Below are 20,131 nucleotides of genomic sequence, written 5' to 3'. Positions count from 1 at the left end.
CACTGCTCACCTCATGTCGTTTGAAGAAGTCTGAGGATTCAAGAATGATATGAATTTCCTGCAGACGCTTGAGGTATTTTTTCTGGAGGAAGAGGAGGAAAAAAAAAAAAAGGCAAACCCATAAAGATTTAAGTAAAGAATGAATGAAGATAACCGTTTGCAAGAGTCAATATAATGAGGAGATCATGTCAATTTTAGGCTAGAGGTCCTTCAGAACAACAGGTTCATCATTTGAAAGTCAATCTGAAAAGCATCTGACTGCACACTTTCTGCATCCTTTTTTTTCTCCTCTTTTTAATAAAAGGAAAAAATTTTCAAGGAATTAAAATTCCATTCTCTTTCACTGTGGAGAACTGAAAGATTTTTGTTAGAGCGGCAAGGAGCTCCAACCATGTTGGGCAGGTGGAGCGGGATTTAAAATATCAAGGCCTAATGCATAAAGCTCTAGTATACATTTTTTATGCTGCCCTGTGTTACTAAGCATGCTCCTCCTGGAGGGCTAATCTGCCTTCACAATGGCTTCTACACTGCAGCAAAACACTATGGCATCCTTTGAAGTTCCAAAGACATGTTATGCCGTCTACCACATGCCTGCTGTGCTACCCATGAAGCGGCATAGAGGAATTGCTCCTTGAGGCGAGTCTCACACGTACGCAGCCAGCCAGCCAGCACAGCCAGCCACCAGTCTCACTTCCTGCCTCCATGCTCTGGTTTTATCCTCCCCAGACTGAATTCCCAAATCACAAGTTTTCCTGCCAACACAATCCTTGCTTAGACATTATCATCCCTCTGATGCATCTAACGCTCGTGGTCAAAGCTGATGGCGAGCCATTAAGTTAGCTTGACTGTCATTTCGCTAGCATGAGGAACTTGAGGTGAACTCATGGCAAGAGCTGCCAGAACTGGTCTCAGCCAACTACTTCTCACAGCCCACCAAGTCCCCACGTCCACTCCATCTGCTGAGAGGGACTGCATGTCCAGACCATTTTCTTCCTTGACAGTTTAATTGATCTTTCTTTTACCAGAGGACACATGCCCCCGAACCAAGTTCATTAGGTCAAAGATCAGTGAACCTGAAGAGTTTAGACTCACCAGAATAGTTGTGTTGCCCTCAATGAATTCCATAAAAACCTGTAGAACTTGCTCCTGTGTCTTCGTAGTTTTGAAGTTTGTGTTACATGTTCCATCCGCCTTCTGCACAAAAACGCACAAAGAAGAGACGATTCATACTACCCACATATCATTCCCCTCATCAGTCAATCCTCTTGAACCATCAGCAGCTCAGCTGTAGCTAACCAGTTGAAAGTGAGTGGTTGAACAGGAAGAGAGCAGATAAACCAAGCAAGAAGTGGAGTAAAGATACAAAAGCTGATTGGACACCTTTAAATGGCACTTCATTTCCTGTTGAGTGCAGTTAAAAAAAAACCCAAAACAACTCATGCAGGAGGGTTTTCTCACATGTCAGCATTAGCAGTGCAAAGTTCAATGGGGCAAACGACAATGACCTCTTTGGTTGTCCTCTGGGACAACCCTGGCTGGGCCTATAAGGGGACATCTTCAAACCTTATTTTACTAGCTTTTTCTGTTTGGTTAGTTTTTTGTTTGTTTTTCAATGGGGAAATCAAACAATTGTGGTTAAGACTCAGTTCCCAGTATACCTTTGCACATAAACGTGACCCAGAAGTCAAATGGAAAGCTAGCTGCAGCCAAGACCAACTCTGGATTTGCAATACTAGCAGTGACACAAACACTAGCAGTGACGAAGCAGGTGTGTGAATTTTGGCAAAGGACAATGCATGCATACTTGTATCCAACTGCATCCTGGAGAAATTCAGAGTATTTTGTGCTGTCAGTATGACTCAGTACAGAAGCATCCTGCTACTGTAAAAACAAAGCCTTTTTATGTGCTGGTAGTGACCAGTTTGTGCTTGTGGGGCTACAAATAAGTAAGAGCAGTGCATGAATTGGAGATATCTGTCAACATAGACTACATGAGTATGCACGTCTCCAAGATCATCCCTGTTGCTTCAAGAGACACAAATATGAGCTTGTAGGACATGCATGTAGAATACAGCAATTATTGCCATTAGTAGCCTGTGTCCCCTAAAAGCCTGCAAGATTATCAAACTGTATTCCTCTCCATCGTATCAGTCCACTGAAACCCTCATTTCCATTATAAGAGTGAATCAATAGGTCATCAAAATGGGCTCCCTCCCACATGTTAAAAGTCACTGCACCAAAACTGCGTAAATTCAGCTCCAGTCTCAGCAGGCAAAACACTATTTACTCCACAGCAGAACTCGGCCCCTAGTATATACATGGAAAAAATCTGATAATGCTAAATTTCCAGATTTATCATGCAAGAGAATGAACTGACTGACTGGCAAAGCCATCCAGAACAGCCTCCCACCTACCAGACTTTCTAGCAGCAGAATAAACAGAATTTTGTTCTAAGGCTGCGGGCCAGATACAAGTGTGGCATGTCAGCCTGAGGAGATGTGTAAGTTATGCAAGAGAAGTTCAGCAGGTAGGCAGTGAAACTTAGGAGCCATCTGATCTGATGTATGATAATGCTCCACAGCACACAGAAATTTGGAGCTTCACCTGATGCCTCGTACCTCTTCACTGGAGTAAGACTGTTTTAAAAATCATTTCTCCCCATGCCCCAAATCCCAGAGCTACGCGTTCCCTTTTCATCCTTTCTTGTATGGACAGACTAATTGCTTGCTTCCCTGTTGTTTAGAAATAATTTTATGATTTTGTTCCTTTGCTGTTTTGTTGGCAGGAAACCTAACTGCCGCCTGACATTACTTGCTGGAAGCAACATCCAGATTTTGAACGGCATCATCCCTCATATTCTATACCAGGTCCTTGCAACAACTCTGGATGTACCCGATCCCCAGGAGGTGCTTGCCTGACTTGCTCCTTGAAGTCGTACCTTTGTCAGGGTCTCCACATACATTCCTGCGCAGCAGAGCAGTCCGTGGCGCAGTGCAGCTAGTGGGCCACTTGCAGCACTTCTCATTAGATTTGACAGTGGCACGGCTAGCAGGAGGGCAGGTTTGGCTGCTCCATAAAATAGTGCTACCTATCTTAACCCGTGTGGTCTTGCTCAGATTCCTCTGCAGTCTTCCCTTAAAGGGCTCTGGGTTAAGGTCATGACCTAAATGGATTCAGAAAGATTTATGGATCAAATCTGATGTCCTCCTGGAAAAATGGCTATCCCTGATCTACAGCTACAGGAATGGTACCAAAGGAAGAAGTAAATTCCTAAACTGCACTGAGATTCAGCGAAAGCATGGGAAGCCAGAAGTCCTGATTCTCAGCCCCAAGCACCCTCTGCACTGCAAAACTATTAGTCTTGTAGAGACAATGTTTGTGATACCTAGCCTTCAGACAGCCCCTTCCAGAAGGGAAACGTCCATTCTGAATCTGGCAGGCACAAGAGACTGACTGTCAGGCGCCAGCTGTAAGGAAACCCAATGGTATCAAATATTTTTTGGTAAAAGGAAGAGGGACAAATCCCATAAGTGAACCCGGCCTGATTTCAGAGATACGGAAACAAGGCAAGGCAAAAGGCAAACCTAAAGACCTAAAGCAAAAAGGCATCTCACTGATGAAGGGTGGGTGCACATGGTGAATCAGATCTCATTTACTGGAAGCCACTTCACAGAAGGGCTTCTGTGATTTCAGTTTCTTTGCTTCTGCTTCTTAGTCCAGCAGCCACAGGGCAGGAATAGCTCTGAATGACCAAACCCAAAGCTAACCGTTGCTAGCTATTCAGCTAACTCCAGGAGTTATCAGTGCACTCAGGGAGAACACCTCCTTTTTTCCCCCCACCAACCACTAGCTGGCACCACTGATCCCTATAGGATCTCCTCTCAAAATGAAGATCTCTGCAGCATGGCTTTGCTTTTCTGCAAATATACAGAACTGGATGTACAGTTCAACCACAGTGAAACAGCGTAGGGAGTACCAACTAGCTGTATTGCTTGAACAACTCCCTTCCTGTAACCGTTTCTCCATGTAAAAAAAAAAAATAAGGGAATAATGACTACATCCCTCATACCAGCACAGGGAGATAGAGAAAAAAGTAATATACTGCAGTACTCCAAAGCATTTCCTGTGCTTAGTAAAAGAGTAAGTATTTGTGTCCTGGTTTGTGCAGTTACAGCATTGTCTCAACAGAGGGAAATATCACGCAGTCTGTGTGCCACACTGCTCCTACCCACCTCTGATAACCAGCCAGACCACAAGGAAGAAGCCAGGAGGTTTTACTGGAGCTCCTCCATGCTCCTTTAACCCAGTCACTCTCCAGGACTCAACATTAATCTGTCAGTCTTCTACACTGACCAGCTACCTTTCCAATAACATACGTAAAAGGTCTCAAGATCACATGGGTTTCTGATTCCATTGCACAGAGCATCCAAAGACCTAAGTGGTATAGGAGTAAAAACAGGTATCTTGGTAACATCATTAGGTGGCTAAAGGGTAAGACAGAAGCGTCTTGGCTGGACTGGAGCCAGATCATCTGCCACCCAGACGGTTCCTGCATGAGGATGCCTGTGTCTAACAGCCAGGAGTGGGTGGCACAGTGTACAGGGGGCCAGCACAGCATGAGCTGGAAGCCCTAGTTCCTGCATCACAGCAGGAGAATCTGTGAATGAGGACGGCAGAGGACAACACAGGGAAGCAGAAAAGCAAGGGGTGTTTAAAGAGCCTCTGCTCATCAGCGTCACCCTCTTTTACCCTTTTCTTCTTCCTATGGGCTTGAACTACGAAACAGAACCAAAACTCATCCAGATTATAATTTACAATGTCCTAACATACCTAAATTAAACACGCATGCTCTGTGAACATCCTGAAATCACACAGGGTAACCCCACGCTAACTTCTTCATAGCTGTCCCGTCATGGGCTTCAGGTAACAAGTACTCGTCCAAGGTGCAGATGGGTTTGGGAAGCCCTCACCGTGCTCTGTGCTGCTACAGGTACACCACTGTCTCTAACCCAAGCAAACTAGCTTAAGGCTAGCTGTGACAGGCCTATGCAAGCAGAAAGCACACTTCTGGATTCCAGCAAGTGTTAACATTTAAGTGACCGAGTCACTTGGCTGATATTCTGAGAGTAGGTCCTAACGGGTTTCTGGGTGGGTGTCTGACATTGCCATGGCGCACAACAAATATAAGGAATTAACAGGTGGGAAAGGAAATTGCTAGGGTGGTTCCATGGCTGTAGGTAGTATCCTAGGAATGGTATGAAGGCACAATGGACTTTGTTGAGGGAGAAATTTTATGTTTCGTTGTTTTGGCCTTATTCCAGCTCCACCTATACCAGATATTGTCATGTACTTAAAAGGAAAAGGGGTTTCCTCAATCCCAAGAATACCGAAGCTAATGCTTTTAATACAACTTGCGAATAAACATACCTGGAACAAAAACACTTTACTGTGATTTACTTGGAATAAATATGTATAGTTCCTGGATAACAACAAAAAAAAAAAAGTAATTGCATGGGGAGAGGCAGTTATTTCTTCAGTTCTGAATTCTTCCTTATAACAGTCTCATTTTCATTGTATCTACATTGTGTACCTGCTTGGGTCCTTCCTGCAATGTGTCCGTGGTTGAACCAAGTACGGCTGATGTGCACTTGATGTTTAACTTCATTGACACTACTCTGTTATAATTACTATGGATGCTTTAAAATCACAAGACACTGAACTCTGCAGTTTTAGTTAGTAAATTTTCACATAAACCTGTAGAAAACATGGGTACTGATACACACTAGCTTTTTGATTAACCAACAAATCAAAGTTTGGTCTCCTAGAACAGGCAGAATTGAAACCATTACCTTAATCCCTTCAATCCTGAAGCCCAGGTTGGCACTAGAGCTGATGGTTTCCCTCCACTGCATGTATCGGGGTTTGGTGACAGCATGCTGGGCATTCTCTTCAGCTGTGGGAGCAAGAGGATCCACTTCAATCATTTTCTTGTACATGTCCTTACGCAGCTTTGGTTTCTCACGGGCCTTAGTCAATTCTTCCTCCAGGTATGTCCTGCAAAAACATCACATCCCGACAAAACTGTAAGGACTCCCTAAATGTTCCTCTTTTTATGACTTATAACCTGGCCTCAAGAAATGTAAACCAGGAAAGTGTTATCAAACCCCAGTTTTGCATACAGGGAAACTAAAGAGCACGGACTAGTGACTGCACAGGCACATTTAGTGAAACAGTTGCAGGAATCAGGAATTGTGTCATTCGCTTCTTGTTCTAACTATACCTTTACTTACTGTTACATGTTATTGTTATGTCCTGCTTACAGAATGGGAGAAAGATGAATTCCTCCTGTGCCATGAAAAAGAACTGTATTTTCAGAGGACAGTTAAGAGAGATCACCTACAGTGAGATCTAAAGCAAGCAGGGCTGCTGAAGTCTTACTGTCTTCTCTCTCCTCAAAAAAAACCAAACCATCAATCGTGTGGGTTTTTTAGGCCTCAGAGAGCAATCAAGTTTTTACTTAATGCATCAGACAGCAAGAGACTGAATCACTTCTCATATAGTAAAGCAGATTATCTGAGCAGCCCCAAATCAGAAGAGGTAACTAAGAGCAGGAAGGTCAAGGGTGACAAACTTGCCACATTTCGCTGTTATCACTCAACCTGTTATCTGGTACCTTTAGAAAGGCATTCTCCATGTTCCCTACATTCCACTGGACTCCTAGAGCTTGCCTCTCCACAAAGCTTGCACTTATCAGGTGCCTGGAGCATACTTTCTTCATCACAGTGTAATAAACCAGGCTGGTGTTTAGGAGAGGCTGTCATTCACTACCAGAATGTCACCTACTTTGAATAAAATGCGTATTGCTGCAAATTCTTCTCCTCTTTCTTCTGGGCGTACAAGTGCTACATGTTTCTACCCTGATTTAGCTGACAATTCATTTAAGTTTCTGTATCTATTTGAAAAGGCTTGTCCACACTCCTGTAAGTTGAATAACTCATTCACGACAATAACTCTTGAGCATCTGAGCTGGCACCCAAAAGATTCCTGTGGCAGTTCATACCTCTCTGTACTGTTACTCCAGGCTCTCAGCAGATTCCTTATCTATACTTGTTCTGCTTAGATAACATTTTTGAGGTTTTCCTCTTAATCGCAGACAAGAAAAGGAAAAGAAAGTGAGAATCTGGAGAACAAGGTGATAGAATCATGGAGCTGTCAGAGTAGGGGAAAAAACACAGGTCAGTCCTGGGCAGATGGTCAACTCTTTTCTTTACAGAAGAGATCTATACCAGCAAAGACTCATTCAAGTGTTGGAAATGGGCTTTCACATTGCTATTCAGTCATTTACATTTGGAGATGGGAATTTTGCTCTTTGTGGCATTTTTTTAATCACTGCATACACAAAGATTAAATGAACTGGCAGTGAATGAATCATAGAATTTCCCCCCCGCCCCCAATGTATTATCAGTCCACTGCAGAGGAACTTTGTCTTAAATCACCCCTGAAAATATCTTGATCTGGATAATTTTTGAGGCTATAAATCAGTCAGTTTCCAGAATCCATGTACAATCAAGCAACAACGGGACATGCTCTCCTCAGGTTGTCCAAGGCGACAGGCAAACCAACAACAGGTTGTCTGGACTGAATCCCAAGGCTCCAAAAATGTTACCAAACTCCTCCAGACAGAGCATGACCGCGTCGCTCCCCTCCCCCACTTCCTTCAAATGCATTTGGGTTAGAAAGCACTTTCTCTCATGTACCCCACCTTATCCCCATCTTGCAGTCCATCACACAAGGCCCTTCAAAATCAGTAAGCAAGTCATCCAGCTGAATGTAGCTCTCGCCATCTCTCTCCACCACACCGTGGAAGCAAGGGACACAGGAGCGTAGCGGGTCTTTCATCAATCGCTCAAAACACTCCTTTTCGTTCTCAGAGAAGCGTTTGAGAATCTTCCCGCTATCAGCTGCCTTGAAACTCCCTAAAAAATAAAATCAAACACATGCTCATAAGACTGACCCGCAAAAAAGGAAACCACCTTCCCCCACTACTCCAGCTTCACCTACCGAGGTAGATGGCTTATGACACCAGTTAAAGATTTCCCCTGAACAGAAAGATAACATGCTTTTCATAAGTAAAACACCCAGGACAAACACAGCCGTTTGGCAGTGAAAGTCCGTTTGGATACATTCCCATGTCAGAATTTATAGCTTTAAGGAGTGCAACTGCTCCAGGCCATCAGGTTTTTTTTTCCACGCTAAACTCTTTGTTAGGATATTAAACACTACGCACTTATTAAAATGCACAGGAAGAAGCCACGAGCCAGAACTCATTAATCCTCTGACAGGCTATTTTAAAGCTGCATAACTGCCAGTGTTGGCTTGTCCTTAATCCTCACATAGGGTATACCTGCTGAGTGTGTACGTACCAAGGCCGTACGGTCAGTGATCGTTAAACAGCCACGAACAGGCTAGAAGCCAAGCACTGCCCTTTCTATCCACACATGCTGTGACTGCGCATGCGTGTACCTCCAGGTAATGCCTCTTTCCGGAGCCCGGCTAATCTGCAGGTAGAGCCTGTAGTGCGATTGTTTTGGTTTTTGGTTTGGTTGGTTGGTTTTTCTTCTCTCTCTCTGTTTTTAACAACCCTGAGGGTGAATGGTAGTCAGTACAAATGACAGTCTGCATAGGCTAAGATTGGCCATAATTAGACTCCAGCTGCAGAAGTTGCTTTCCAGTGCCACAACCTGCCAATAACGTAAGAGGAAAGTACATGTTTCATTCAGAGGAACCCTTTAATCTACACAACGTAAAATCGGCACCAACGTAGGAGCCTCATTAATCCTGGGCTAAAGCTCAGCTTTTATCACAGCAGAATCTTTCATCCATTGCAAACTGGTTCTTCTCTGACAAATCCTAGAACTGGCACTGCCGCAGCACAAGGGCAAGGGTGGTGATGGCCTAGGTTTTAGTTTAGAAGGACTTGTCATATCAGAGAACAGCAGCTGCAAAAAGGATGGACTAAATGCAACTAGAGAAAACTATCTAAAGCAAAGTGGAGCAGTATCTCTCCTCATCAGCCTCTAGTGACCTCTTAACCTTCCTCTTCCACCCTACTACACAAGCCTCCAGAAGGCTTATGATTACACCACCAGGGCATCACTCCACACAGACCAAGCCAAGCCCGTACACACTGTGATAAGAACTGCAGTAAGAGTGGGTCATCTTGGCACTCTGTGTGATACAAGTCAGCCCCGCCAAAATGCAGCTACTCCATTTCTAGGGCTAAATAAATTTCTCTGCACTGCTTTGAAGTGCATCATATTAGTGCATTAGCATATAAAGAGGTGGTTCAGGTACTGCATTAAAGCACGATGTAGCGTAGGTGCCTGCCCACATGTGTACTAATAAACCCCGCACTAGCACTTTAGGAACAAGGGCTGCAGAGGAATTAAGTGAAACACGAGAGAAGCAAACCTGATGACTTATCTTTGTTGGTTTTTTTTGGGTTTTGGTTTTTTTTTGGTCTTACCAATAAAACAAAGCCTACATCAGAGGCACACCTACCCGCTTCTACGGACATAAAACCAGAACCAGCCAACTGAGCTGCTCCTTGCACTCATACAGTGAACAACAACAGACTCACAATGCAGACACCTCGGCAGCAGGTCAATTTTCACCAGATTTGTTTTCCACCCAAGGGTTTACATTCAGATGAGGGATTTGGGGTTGGTATTAGAAACACTGTTCTTGGCAGGGCTCAGGCACATACAGGCATGAACAGTAGTCCTTTCCACTAGGGAACTAACATATTGGCTACTCAGTCAAGAAAGATGATCCCATACCACAACCAACAGCGGCAGATGGACCAGGGTTCAAGTCCCCAGTCCCTCTTGTTTCACATATTTCACCTTACAAGGACGCATCGGGAGCCTGGCCCTTCCTCAGAGTCCGACCACTGCTTCCTTGCTCATCTCATTTTTTCAGGCATATCACTCCCCCTTCCCTATCCCCACCACAACTGAAGGAAAGATATTCTAGTTCAGATTCACTGATGTCACCAGCTTCCTTTTACCTGAAGGAAGGAAATAGAGAAACACTGAAACAGTGTTTTTCTTGCTGCTGACATCCCCATTCCAGAGACAAGCACATTGAAAATATCCATCTCACCTGTATGCCCAGCCAACTGCACCCAGGAGTAGCGTTTCTTGAAGGGGCTGATGACTGGTAAGTTAACCATGGTTTTAATTGTATGCCATGCCTTTTTCTGGAATCCAAAAGAAAGAAATGTTAAGTTGGGCAAAGGCTGAAATCCTGACAAGCCACAAACCCATCACATAGCTTCATGCATTGTTCCTCACTGATTTTTAAGTGCTCAAAGGTGGAACCACAAAACAGACGCTGTCATCATCACGGGAAAAATATGCAAATAAACCCAAGAATGTACAAATACTTAAGTATAATGACCTACCATCCACAAAGAAAGCTGCCTGCAAGAAATTAAAACAAGTGTCATACTGCATGTCACAGGCCTGTTCTTAGCCACACCTGACCCCCTCCGTGTCTGAGTCATGCAGTGTGCGGAAAGCAGATGCTGAACGCTTGTGCACGTTTAAGTTTCCATGAGACATGAACATAAGCTGTTTGCCTCTGTCAGCAATACTTCCTTTCCCAAAGAACTTCATCATCACCTCGTGGTTAACGGCTTTCTCCAAGTCAGCAGGTGAGTCTTACTGTGACAGACGCATAGAAAATGCATCTCTAGTTGGACCTGGAGGTCACCCAGGTCCCTCGGCACCCATTGCCAGTGTGCTGTAGAATATAGTCCAGGTCATGAATTTTCCTGGTCCCTCCCCTCTTTCCAAGTCTTGTTACTTTTTAACAAAGCTGGGCATCACTCTGGTGGCCTTTGGCTGCCGCACAGTGCAGCTGTGTGGATACCACTGCAGGCAGACAGGGAAACAGAACAGCTGCTCTGTCGCAAAGGCAGAAAGGAAAGAAAAAATTAGAAAGTGAAAAAACCTCATGCTCTGGAACTGAAACCCAGGTGGGAGAGAACCACAGCCCACCGGTGTTCATGTTACACTCTGAGGGATCCCAAAGTGCTTTACAAACAAGGACAGCCGGCTCATTTCTTTTCGCTAGGACACAATACCCTGCTGGAGAAAAAAAAGTGGAGCTGCACAATACTTGTGCACAACAATTCAGTGTTGAGAGCTTTTTGATGACATCAGGTTGGGGATTAGGCTGCATTTACAGAAATGCTTATCAACAGCCTAACTGGGATTCACCAAAATCTATGGGAGGCATTGATTTCACTGGGAGAGAGTTTAGGTCATTGCCCAACACCTGAAAAATCTACCTGCAACACAGCCATGTCTCCTTTAGCAGGGATATTGACCTGACTACTTAGGTACTTAGGATACCTGATTTTTATTGTCTTCTAATTACGCTTCCACAGAAGTGAAAAAACACAAAAGGTAAAATTACAGGCAATGATACAAAAGCAAAATATAGCTCTCTAGATCACACTCTGACCTGGCCTTCCTCCCCCAGACTTGTTCTCTTATACCATGTTTCTTGGAAGGTATCCTCTAGCAACGCTGGTCATGCATGAGGGCAAAACCCTGTGGCTATCTTAGGATGTATCAAAAGGATATGTGACACTGTGAGAGGATACTCACAGATGCAAGTGGTCTTTCTTTTAACAACTTGTCTTCACAAGAAAGTTTTAAGTTATGCTGCAGATTAAACTGACATAACAATATAATCACATATAATCATATGAGCATACTTATTCTGAAATAAGACTGCCTCTTCCTATTTAATTTATTTTGGTTTTGAATGCAGTCCAAGCTGAAATGAAGTTACTCTCGGTCTGATATAATTGCTCCATACAGTAGTAATACTTTTGAAAACATACTGTGCCAGTGAGAGGAAGCATCCAAGGAAAATCCTGGATGTTTGAGAATCATGAAGACTCGGTTGCACTTACCACAACTCCACAGATGTTACTAGCTCTAGCTAAACTCCAGTTTCATAAATACCTTCTGCAGATTTAAATGACCCTTTAATATTCTGTTTTATTTGGATTTCATATCCTATATTATTTGCTGTAAGTCATTCCAAACTGCAACCTTGCAGTGCTAAACAGCGACTTGGCTCCATCAGAGCTAGCTGCTGTTTTACAGAGGATGAGAGAGACTCCTGTATACCACTCACAAACATCCATAGCCTCCTTCTGGAGGGAAGTGCAGTGTAACTATTGTTAGTCAAGTAGCAAAAATAAATTACTTTTGTATAGTCTATTTGCCAGATTTAACCCACATCAGAAGCCCTTCAGTCTACTCTGCTGTTTCTACTCCAGAGGGACACAGCCCTAAGTTATTTAAAGAACAGTTGAAAGTAAATATTGTTCTGCATTAAAATGACCCCTTTGAAGGCAACGCCTTGCAAAGATTTATTTTTTGAAGGTTCCAACCCAATTTTCAGGGCAACACTGCTTTCCCCCCCCATCCCTTAATCAGAAGCCAGCACTGCTCCATAACTCTCCCATAAAGATCCTATACTCATCATAATGTCCCACTCCTAACAAACCGCATCCTGCCTCGCAACGACTTGTTATCCTGATATATCCAGAAGTGATGAGAAGCTCAGGTTTTCAAGAAGTGCACATCAACTGTCAATGCAACACCACATGCCAGTGGCTTTCCCACCTCCTCCCTCCCACCTAGCCCTAAGCAGCTGCAGCTTTTATTTGTACTGTGGGTGGGAAGGAGAAACAATGGGCCAAATTCAGCCCCAGCTCAAGCGGACTTTGGCTGCTTAGGTTACAACTGCCTTGGATGAGTATGTTTAAGCTACTCATTCAATATGCAGACACTGACAAAAACCTTTTTCCTCCATCAAAACAGGGAAAGCATGAGGCTTAAGCTAAGAAGGAAAGGATTGCTCCCAGACCCATCCCATGGGGCATGCTGCCATCGGCAGGGGTTCAGCAGTTGCACTTCCCTCTATCACAACTTCCAGTCTCCCAAATCACTCAACCCAGGATGCAAATTGCCAAGATGCAAACAGGACTGCATGCTGTTGGAGCAGTGGCGAGTGGGAAGATGGAAACTTTGTGTGCCTGCTGTGGGAGGAATCTTTCTCACTTCTATTTCTACAGAAAGATCTCTTCCTCTTTGTTAGCAACAGTATCATGTGCTTTTCAAATCACTGCGTTATGCTGCAGTGGCAAAGAGGACTGCTACCACTACCCATCTGTATTTGCACCCCTTATCTCCCTCACTCCCTGTTTCTTCTAGATCCCTGCTCAGTCTTCCTTGACCTTTTGCTCTGTCTAGGTTTCTCCAAACCCTCGTTTAATCTACATTCCCAGCTACCACATGCTATTCCGATACATTCAGGGAAGACTCATCTCTCTGTATCAGAATTGCCCAAACCAGATGCCCTTGACATCACCGGTGCTGTTTTATATGCCTCGAGATCAATATACTCAAAGAGTTTTCCAATAGGAAAAAGGAATTCCAAAAGGGCCAAGAGGCAAACATGAGAAATATTAACGTTCTCAGATTCAGCATGTAAGTTACTCAGCGGAAGCTGTAACTGGCACACTACATATATCTCCTTAAGCACGAAAACGTATGGGATGATAAAAAGGGGAAAAGCTAGTTTTCTGCCAATGGGTCAGCCTGTGTGATGGGCTGTGCCACTGGAACTGCGTCCCTGGTAGCAAACGAACCAAAATTCAGGGAAAGAGAATCAGAGAACCAGTTCCCACAGTGAAGCCACAATGCATGCAAAGGATCGTGGCTTGGTATCTGATCTGTGTTATCTGGATTACTCACTTGAATCACTTTTCTGAATTTGAAGCAGAGCACTGAAGAAAAGCACACATCCATGCAGCAGATGTGGCAGACTTGCTCTGTGTTAGTCCTGGCATATACAGACAAGATGCTGGCCAGATGAGGTATTCCCAACCTATTTAACCCTGGATACAGGCAGCTGTTGCCGTCACGCCTATTCATTAAGAAATAGCAAAGATGAGCAGCAAGCAAGAGCCACTGGTTCCTGCGAGCACATCTTTCTCTGGGTCTTTTCTCATGATGAGAGCACGACTTCAGATGTTACTAGTGTGCAGAAGCAAAGCCGCAAGGATCCTGCCCAATTACACCAGAAGGACTCGGCTGAGGAAAACCCACTAAACTGACTGGGAGGCATTTCATCCATTTTAAGTGGTTTTGGCTCAGGCCTCACTTTCCCCAAGAATTAATCCACAGGAGCTAACAGTCTTTCCTGAAACCCTCCCACCATCTCAGGACAAGGGCTATAACACCTAATAGCTATGCTCACTGAACAGATTAGTGCAGAGTCCCTGAATTGGGTGGGGTTTTTTTTTGGTTGCTGCTGCTGTTGTTTTATAGGCAGTATGGAACAACTGAAATCTCTCTCTGAGCATATGCTGAATCCCTCAGGGACAGACGAACTACTCTGATTCCTAAGGGCAATGGGGAATAGGCACCTGAACTTTCCTCTGCTGTTCTGTGGAAAAATAAATAAAATCTCTCCCTAATTTCAGGGTAAAATGAAAACAAAGATCTTGGTACTGTGAACACCTCAAACACACGTAACTGCCCTCAGACAAGCACTGACAAACAGGCAACATACACAGGAATTTGCAGACTTGAGTCCTAAGTGAAGCAATTACAAGAATTAAAAACACCAACTGCATCTAAACTAGTAAGCAGCGGGGGCGGGGTATCTATCAGTTTTAATAATCCTAGCATGTTACTTGAAACTACAGTCAGTTAAAGAACAAAAGTACATTGAAATGTAACATAAATCAACAAGGTCCCTAAAAAAGTTCATTTTTCCATCAGCAGCAGAGTGGAGGAGTAGTTTGTTGCCTGAGCTGGTAAATTTCATGGAAATTCTGCTAGACTACAGTAAACCATGACCCTGGAATCTTTTTTTTTTTTTTTTGTTTAATTCCAGGAAAATTTCAGCAGTTTCTTTAGCCAAGATCCTGTTGTCTTTTTTTTGTGCATTAGTACGAAGCCTACGCAAGCCTACAGAGAGCTATTATGACAGCAAGAAACAAAAGGATAGTGAGAAATTTCTTTGTAACTTTTTTTTTTCCTAAAGGGCTTTAAGAAAGAGTACTTAATTGTCAGTCATCATAATCTACTGTTCTCTTAAAGTCTTTACGTCATTTAGGCTAAATTCTGCCACTCTGGGACATGGGGGCTGAAATCTGATCTGTATTGCTGGTTGCCACCACCTACTCGGTGTCTCACTAACTCCTAGAAGGAACAAGGTTCCTCCACAGGCCCTGCAAGGAGTGGAGAAAACTATAATTATCAAAAAGTTACTACATGTGTTTCAAAATAATTCGGCAAGAGCCGTGCGCCCAAAACACAAAAGCACTGAGCAATGCCTTGCCTGATAGTCTCAGCCAACGCGGTGCAGGTGAGCAAGCGTGCGAGAAGGTGATGGGTGTTGGCCTCTTTCCGGACACAGTAACCGTAACAATAGTGACTGGAAAAGTAACACCTGGGAACCCATCAGACTGTTAGCTGGAACTGCCTTTCACGAGCGGGCCCTAAGCTAACACTCAGCGTTACTAAACTGGGTATCAGTTATGACTTATCCATGCTCAGTATTAGTCATTCTCGAGTAGCTCACCTTTCCGTTGTGAAATATTTTTTTCCCCTTCCTTCTTCCTCCCTGGGTCACACACTAGAACCCAAACTACTCCCTTTGAGATAAAACAAATCCTCGTACGGTCCATAGGATTACTTACGGCGCTGTTGCACCAGTGCGAGCAGGCGGTAGGGTCTAGTCCTGCAAATAGCTCTCTGTTAACAGTCGTTCCTTCTAACCTCTGTGTATGTTTTACAGTTTTGTTATTCAGTTTTTCTTTTTATAGTATATACAGTTACTTAACTCAATAAAATGTTTTTGAAACCCTACGAGTTAATTTTATTTACAAAATCCTTGACTGTTTTATTTACATTAGTTCACTAAAAGTAAAATAAATCAGCTTGAAAGCTAGTTTGCTTTCTTCATTCTTTATGCCGTTTACTAAAATGTATTTTAGTACTTTTTTATTTAGTATTATATATTAAAATAATTTAGTGTTTATATATATTAATATATATGTTAAATAATTATGTTTAACATTATTTATTTTAAATAATTTATATTAGTATAGATAATTATGGTATAAAGAACTAGATAATATCTATATAAAATATTTTTTAAATTTAGTAACTATAAATAGCACTATTATAAAACTAAAAAAGTTTTTAAAATTTACTAAATTGTTTAATTCAGCTTGGAAAATTAAATGAACATATTCAGATTTGTTCTCCATTTTCAGTATTGTTTGCCAGTTTATTTGAATTGGCTTTGACCTGACATATCGGACCTGCTCACACAAAGAACTTAAATATAGGTCCAAAGCTACTAACCTTACTATTTTAATGAGCTACGTCTAGCCCGAACAAAACTTCACCTCCATCTGTTTCAGTGCAGCCACTACCTGCCATTACCATAAAAAGCTTCTGTAAGAAATCATTCTGAGTGGAACACAACCAAGACAATTACTAGCCTAATTTAATTACCCTGTAATTAGATATGCTTCTCTCTGTGTGAATGTAGTCAATAACTACAGTACTGTATTTTTATTTAATAGATTGTGATTAATCACAAACACTTTAACAAAGAAGTTACTGCTTTGTCAAAATCACAATATTCCACCAAGACAACTTGTTATCAGCGTAATTTCCCCCAAACCAATGAGTTTTCCACAGGTGCAGCTTCACAGCAGCCAGCTTAAAAGGTTATTAGGGATTTCGTTTTTTCAAGGGAGTGCCGCTCTGGGACAGCCAACCATATGGTTTCATCTCATGGAGAGATCTGGGGATTTGAGTGACGTTACATAAAAAAAGAAAAAAAATTTTTAAAAGATAGCGAGAGTTGCTGAGCAACCTGGTACCTTTCCGGCTGCAGTCACAGAATTTGCCTACTGAGGGATTCTGGTTTTGAGTTCTTTCAGTTTGAGGCTTAGCGTATTTGTCTTTGCAGATCTGAAAGAGGCAGGCAGTTGACTTGGTCAGATCCAGATCCTGAAACAGCAGGCGTTTTATGCCCAATATGCCCAAATTAGAATTATCTTCGTTTTTTTCTTCTAATAATATATACAAATATATATATACATACATGCACACTTTTAAAATATCTAAAGCGGCTAGTAAAAGCTTTTCATTGCAGTTGATGAAAATTCCATTACTTTTTTTTTTTTTTCCCCCATTGTCCAGACTGTAACAACTCCTAGGCTTGGGATCATTTGGTATTTGAAGAAACTTAGAACACCTAACAAGGTATCATACCGAAATGGAGAAAGTGACGCATACATGTCATTTTTCCCTTATTTGTTGGGAGGAATATAACTTAAATATCCACAAAGGCTCTGTGTAGGGAAGCAAGGTGCCAGATTTGCCCACAGCTAGAACAAAAATTACCCCAAATAACAACAACAACAACAACAAAAATCCCTGAATTTGTCATATAAGACACTTTATACTTTCCGCAGCTGGTTTTTATGCTGTTGCCCCTTATTAAAGGTTTCTGGAATCCTTAAACTAAGGAGATTCTTGCTGCCAACTCTACTACCCACTTGGCTGAATCAGACATGAATCACAAATCGAGACAAAGATCTCAATGGGTAGGAGGTGAAAGAGCAAGTCAACAAGAAGAACGATCCCCAAGCAAGTTCCAACAGGAGTGTGTGAGCAAACCCTCACACGAACATTTATAACTAAGTTTCCGAGCACAACACTCAATTCAGCTCCCAATATAGGGTGAGGCTATTACAGCAAGTGACTTAGTCCCATTATTAACGCATTTAATCTTCTCTTGTCACTAGGCAGTGAAGAAGTTCCTGGTGCACACAAACTCTAGTCCGCACAGCAGTGATCCTTGATTGCTAAAGAGAAAGGTATTTATGGCCAGAATCGAAATGCTGCTCTCTGATAACTTACATCAATGGACAGCCCAGCTTTAAAACCCCTGCTTTAAAAAGTCTGTGCCCTGACCCGATAACGCAACAGCATCATTCTTTAGACTGTCAGAGGTGCTACGCCAACCAACACCAACTGATAATTCATCCAAATCACAGCGACTGGCCTTCTGCCAGCGCAGCCGTGTTACTTCAAATGCTGCCAGCTGTCACTCAAGGCATATAAACAGCGTAACCATGTCCCTGATCAAGGAAATCACTGAGCAGTCTCCACATGCCAGACGCCTTGGGAGCCTTGACCATCCTTGCAGCTGCCTAGCCCCCAAGGGAACTAACACTCGCTGCTTTGTCAGACAGGTGATCTTCCTATGGTGTACAAGTGCCAGCTGGAGCTGTAATACTGACAGTCAACAGCAAGGGAGAACACACGCTCCTAAAGAACGGCAGTTTGCATGCTACACAAGCAACTTCCTGATCAGCACCTCTCATCAGACTGCCAGGCAAACTGTGACTACACCTTCATCTCTCCCTCCCAATCTTTCACCATCCAGACTCCAAAGCTTTGAGAAGAAACAGTGCTCAGCCTGTACTCAGCCCTTGACACTTCTGGTTTTGCACCCAACCATGGGTGAGGGCCACAGCTGCTCAACCAGCATTTGGCAGGTGTATCCTCTGACTGCAGGGTTTTCATTTCCTGTTTGTACCACACTCAAGATGGGCCGGGCTAAATCTTCAGAGTCATGAGAAACACTTAATGCAATAAGCAGAACAACGCTGCAAGCCTCGGGTTCCTGTGTTTTCCCCTCTGTCATGCCCCACCATGCAGTGAGATGCATACATTCTTTGGTTCGCTCTTCTTTAGGATACTTGGTAAGCTTGTTGGATATTCACTGTGTCTGGACTAAAGGAAGAAGTGAAGAAAAGAGAAATGGATGGTCAGTATTGGACTAAATTACTAGGAGCACAAAATCCCACATCCCACTCCACAGCTGAATTCTACTTGTAATTCCAGCAACAGTCCCTCTCCAAATCAGAGGCAAATGAAGTGCGAAGAAGTAAAAGCACTACTTGCCTTTCTGCAAACAGCATCAGTCTGCTGACTATTCTGCAGGAATCAACATTGGCATTTTGCTTCTGCTCATTACGAAGTGAAATATCTACAACCTTTACGTCATCCCCAGGCCAAAGCCAAAATAGTCAAGGAATTAGATGGCTTTAAAGCTGCACTGTCACAAGGGTTTCCGTCACTTTTCTCACTGAGATTTTGTAGAAGCCAATACTGTTGACTGAAAGACAGATTTTATTTTAATAAGAATCAACATTTTCTGTTCTAAGGGATACTGAAATGTCTACCTTTGATAGCAGGCATTGAATACTGACATTATCTCTACCTTCGCAGCTTGGGCTCTGCTCTGAAAGACACCAGTTCTCTAACAGGATGGAGCTCTGCCACCTGTCGCTGCTGTGAACTCAGGAGAACTGAACAAAAGAGGTTCGTTCTGCCCCTACCAGGGTTCTGCCAGGACATCAGTCTTGCTGGAAGTGGAAATGTTACTATCCAAGAAGTAAATGGAAAGTTCCTCACTATAGGAAAGTTGATTTACTTTCAGAGCCCAGACATTTGAGATTTATCCAGGCTGTCCATCACCCAGAACAATTCTGTGGTAAGTCAAACATCACTTTATCAGATGGTGTGGCAGAAGGAAAGAAATCTTTCTTAACCTCCAAAACAACTACAGCTTAAGTCTTCAGAAACTTACTATGCCACAGTTTGGCAATTTGAGAATTCTCTGCCCATCCTCCACTTGCTGTGGGTCACTGAATGTCATCACCAGTCGTAAGAAAGGGACATGTAGAAAGACAGGACTCTTTAGGTGAAAAAAGAAGCCTAACATCCTATTAGGTAGGACGTAGAATTACCAGTTCCAAACAGGATGAATAGCGGGGAATACTGAAAACCCAAACGCATCCACACTTCTCTATACATACACCAATAAACAGACTCAGCCTAAAACATAAGCCAGTTTGTTAAGGCACAAACGTGTTATTTGTGAATCGTCTATGACCTCAAATCCAGATGTACAAAAAGTGCCAATACATTTAAATCAGGTG

At 43.0% G+C, this 20,131-nt stretch overlaps 1 protein-coding gene across 2 annotated transcripts in view; it reads right to left on the bottom strand.

Moving 5' to 3' along the window:
* ITPKA (inositol-trisphosphate 3-kinase A) overlaps positions 1 to 20,131 on the bottom strand; it is a 38,438-nt gene that overhangs the window by 3,448 nt on the left and 14,859 nt on the right. Inside the window, exons 2-6 of one of the 2 annotated variants that reach the window (XM_075105579.1) lie at positions 10,165 to 10,261; positions 7,763 to 7,976; positions 5,850 to 6,054; positions 1,093 to 1,194; positions 11 to 82 (exon numbers count right to left, since the gene is read on the bottom strand). In XM_075105579.1, coding sequence (XP_074961680.1) covers positions 11 to 82; positions 1,093 to 1,194; positions 5,850 to 6,054; positions 7,763 to 7,976; positions 10,165 to 10,261 — 690 coding nt within the window. The remainder of the gene's footprint in view (positions 1 to 10; positions 83 to 1,092; positions 1,195 to 5,849; positions 6,055 to 7,762; positions 7,977 to 10,164; positions 10,262 to 20,131) is intronic. The other variant, XM_075105580.1, reaches the window with a different exon arrangement.

Source organism: Phalacrocorax aristotelis, chromosome 10, assembly GCF_949628215.1.
Source record: "Phalacrocorax aristotelis chromosome 10, bGulAri2.1, whole genome shotgun sequence".
Taxonomy (NCBI): Eukaryota; Metazoa; Chordata; class Aves; order Suliformes; family Phalacrocoracidae; genus Phalacrocorax; species Phalacrocorax aristotelis.
The sequence above is the reverse complement of the archived record's forward strand: the minus strand, read 5'-3'. Positions and strand labels throughout refer to the sequence as shown.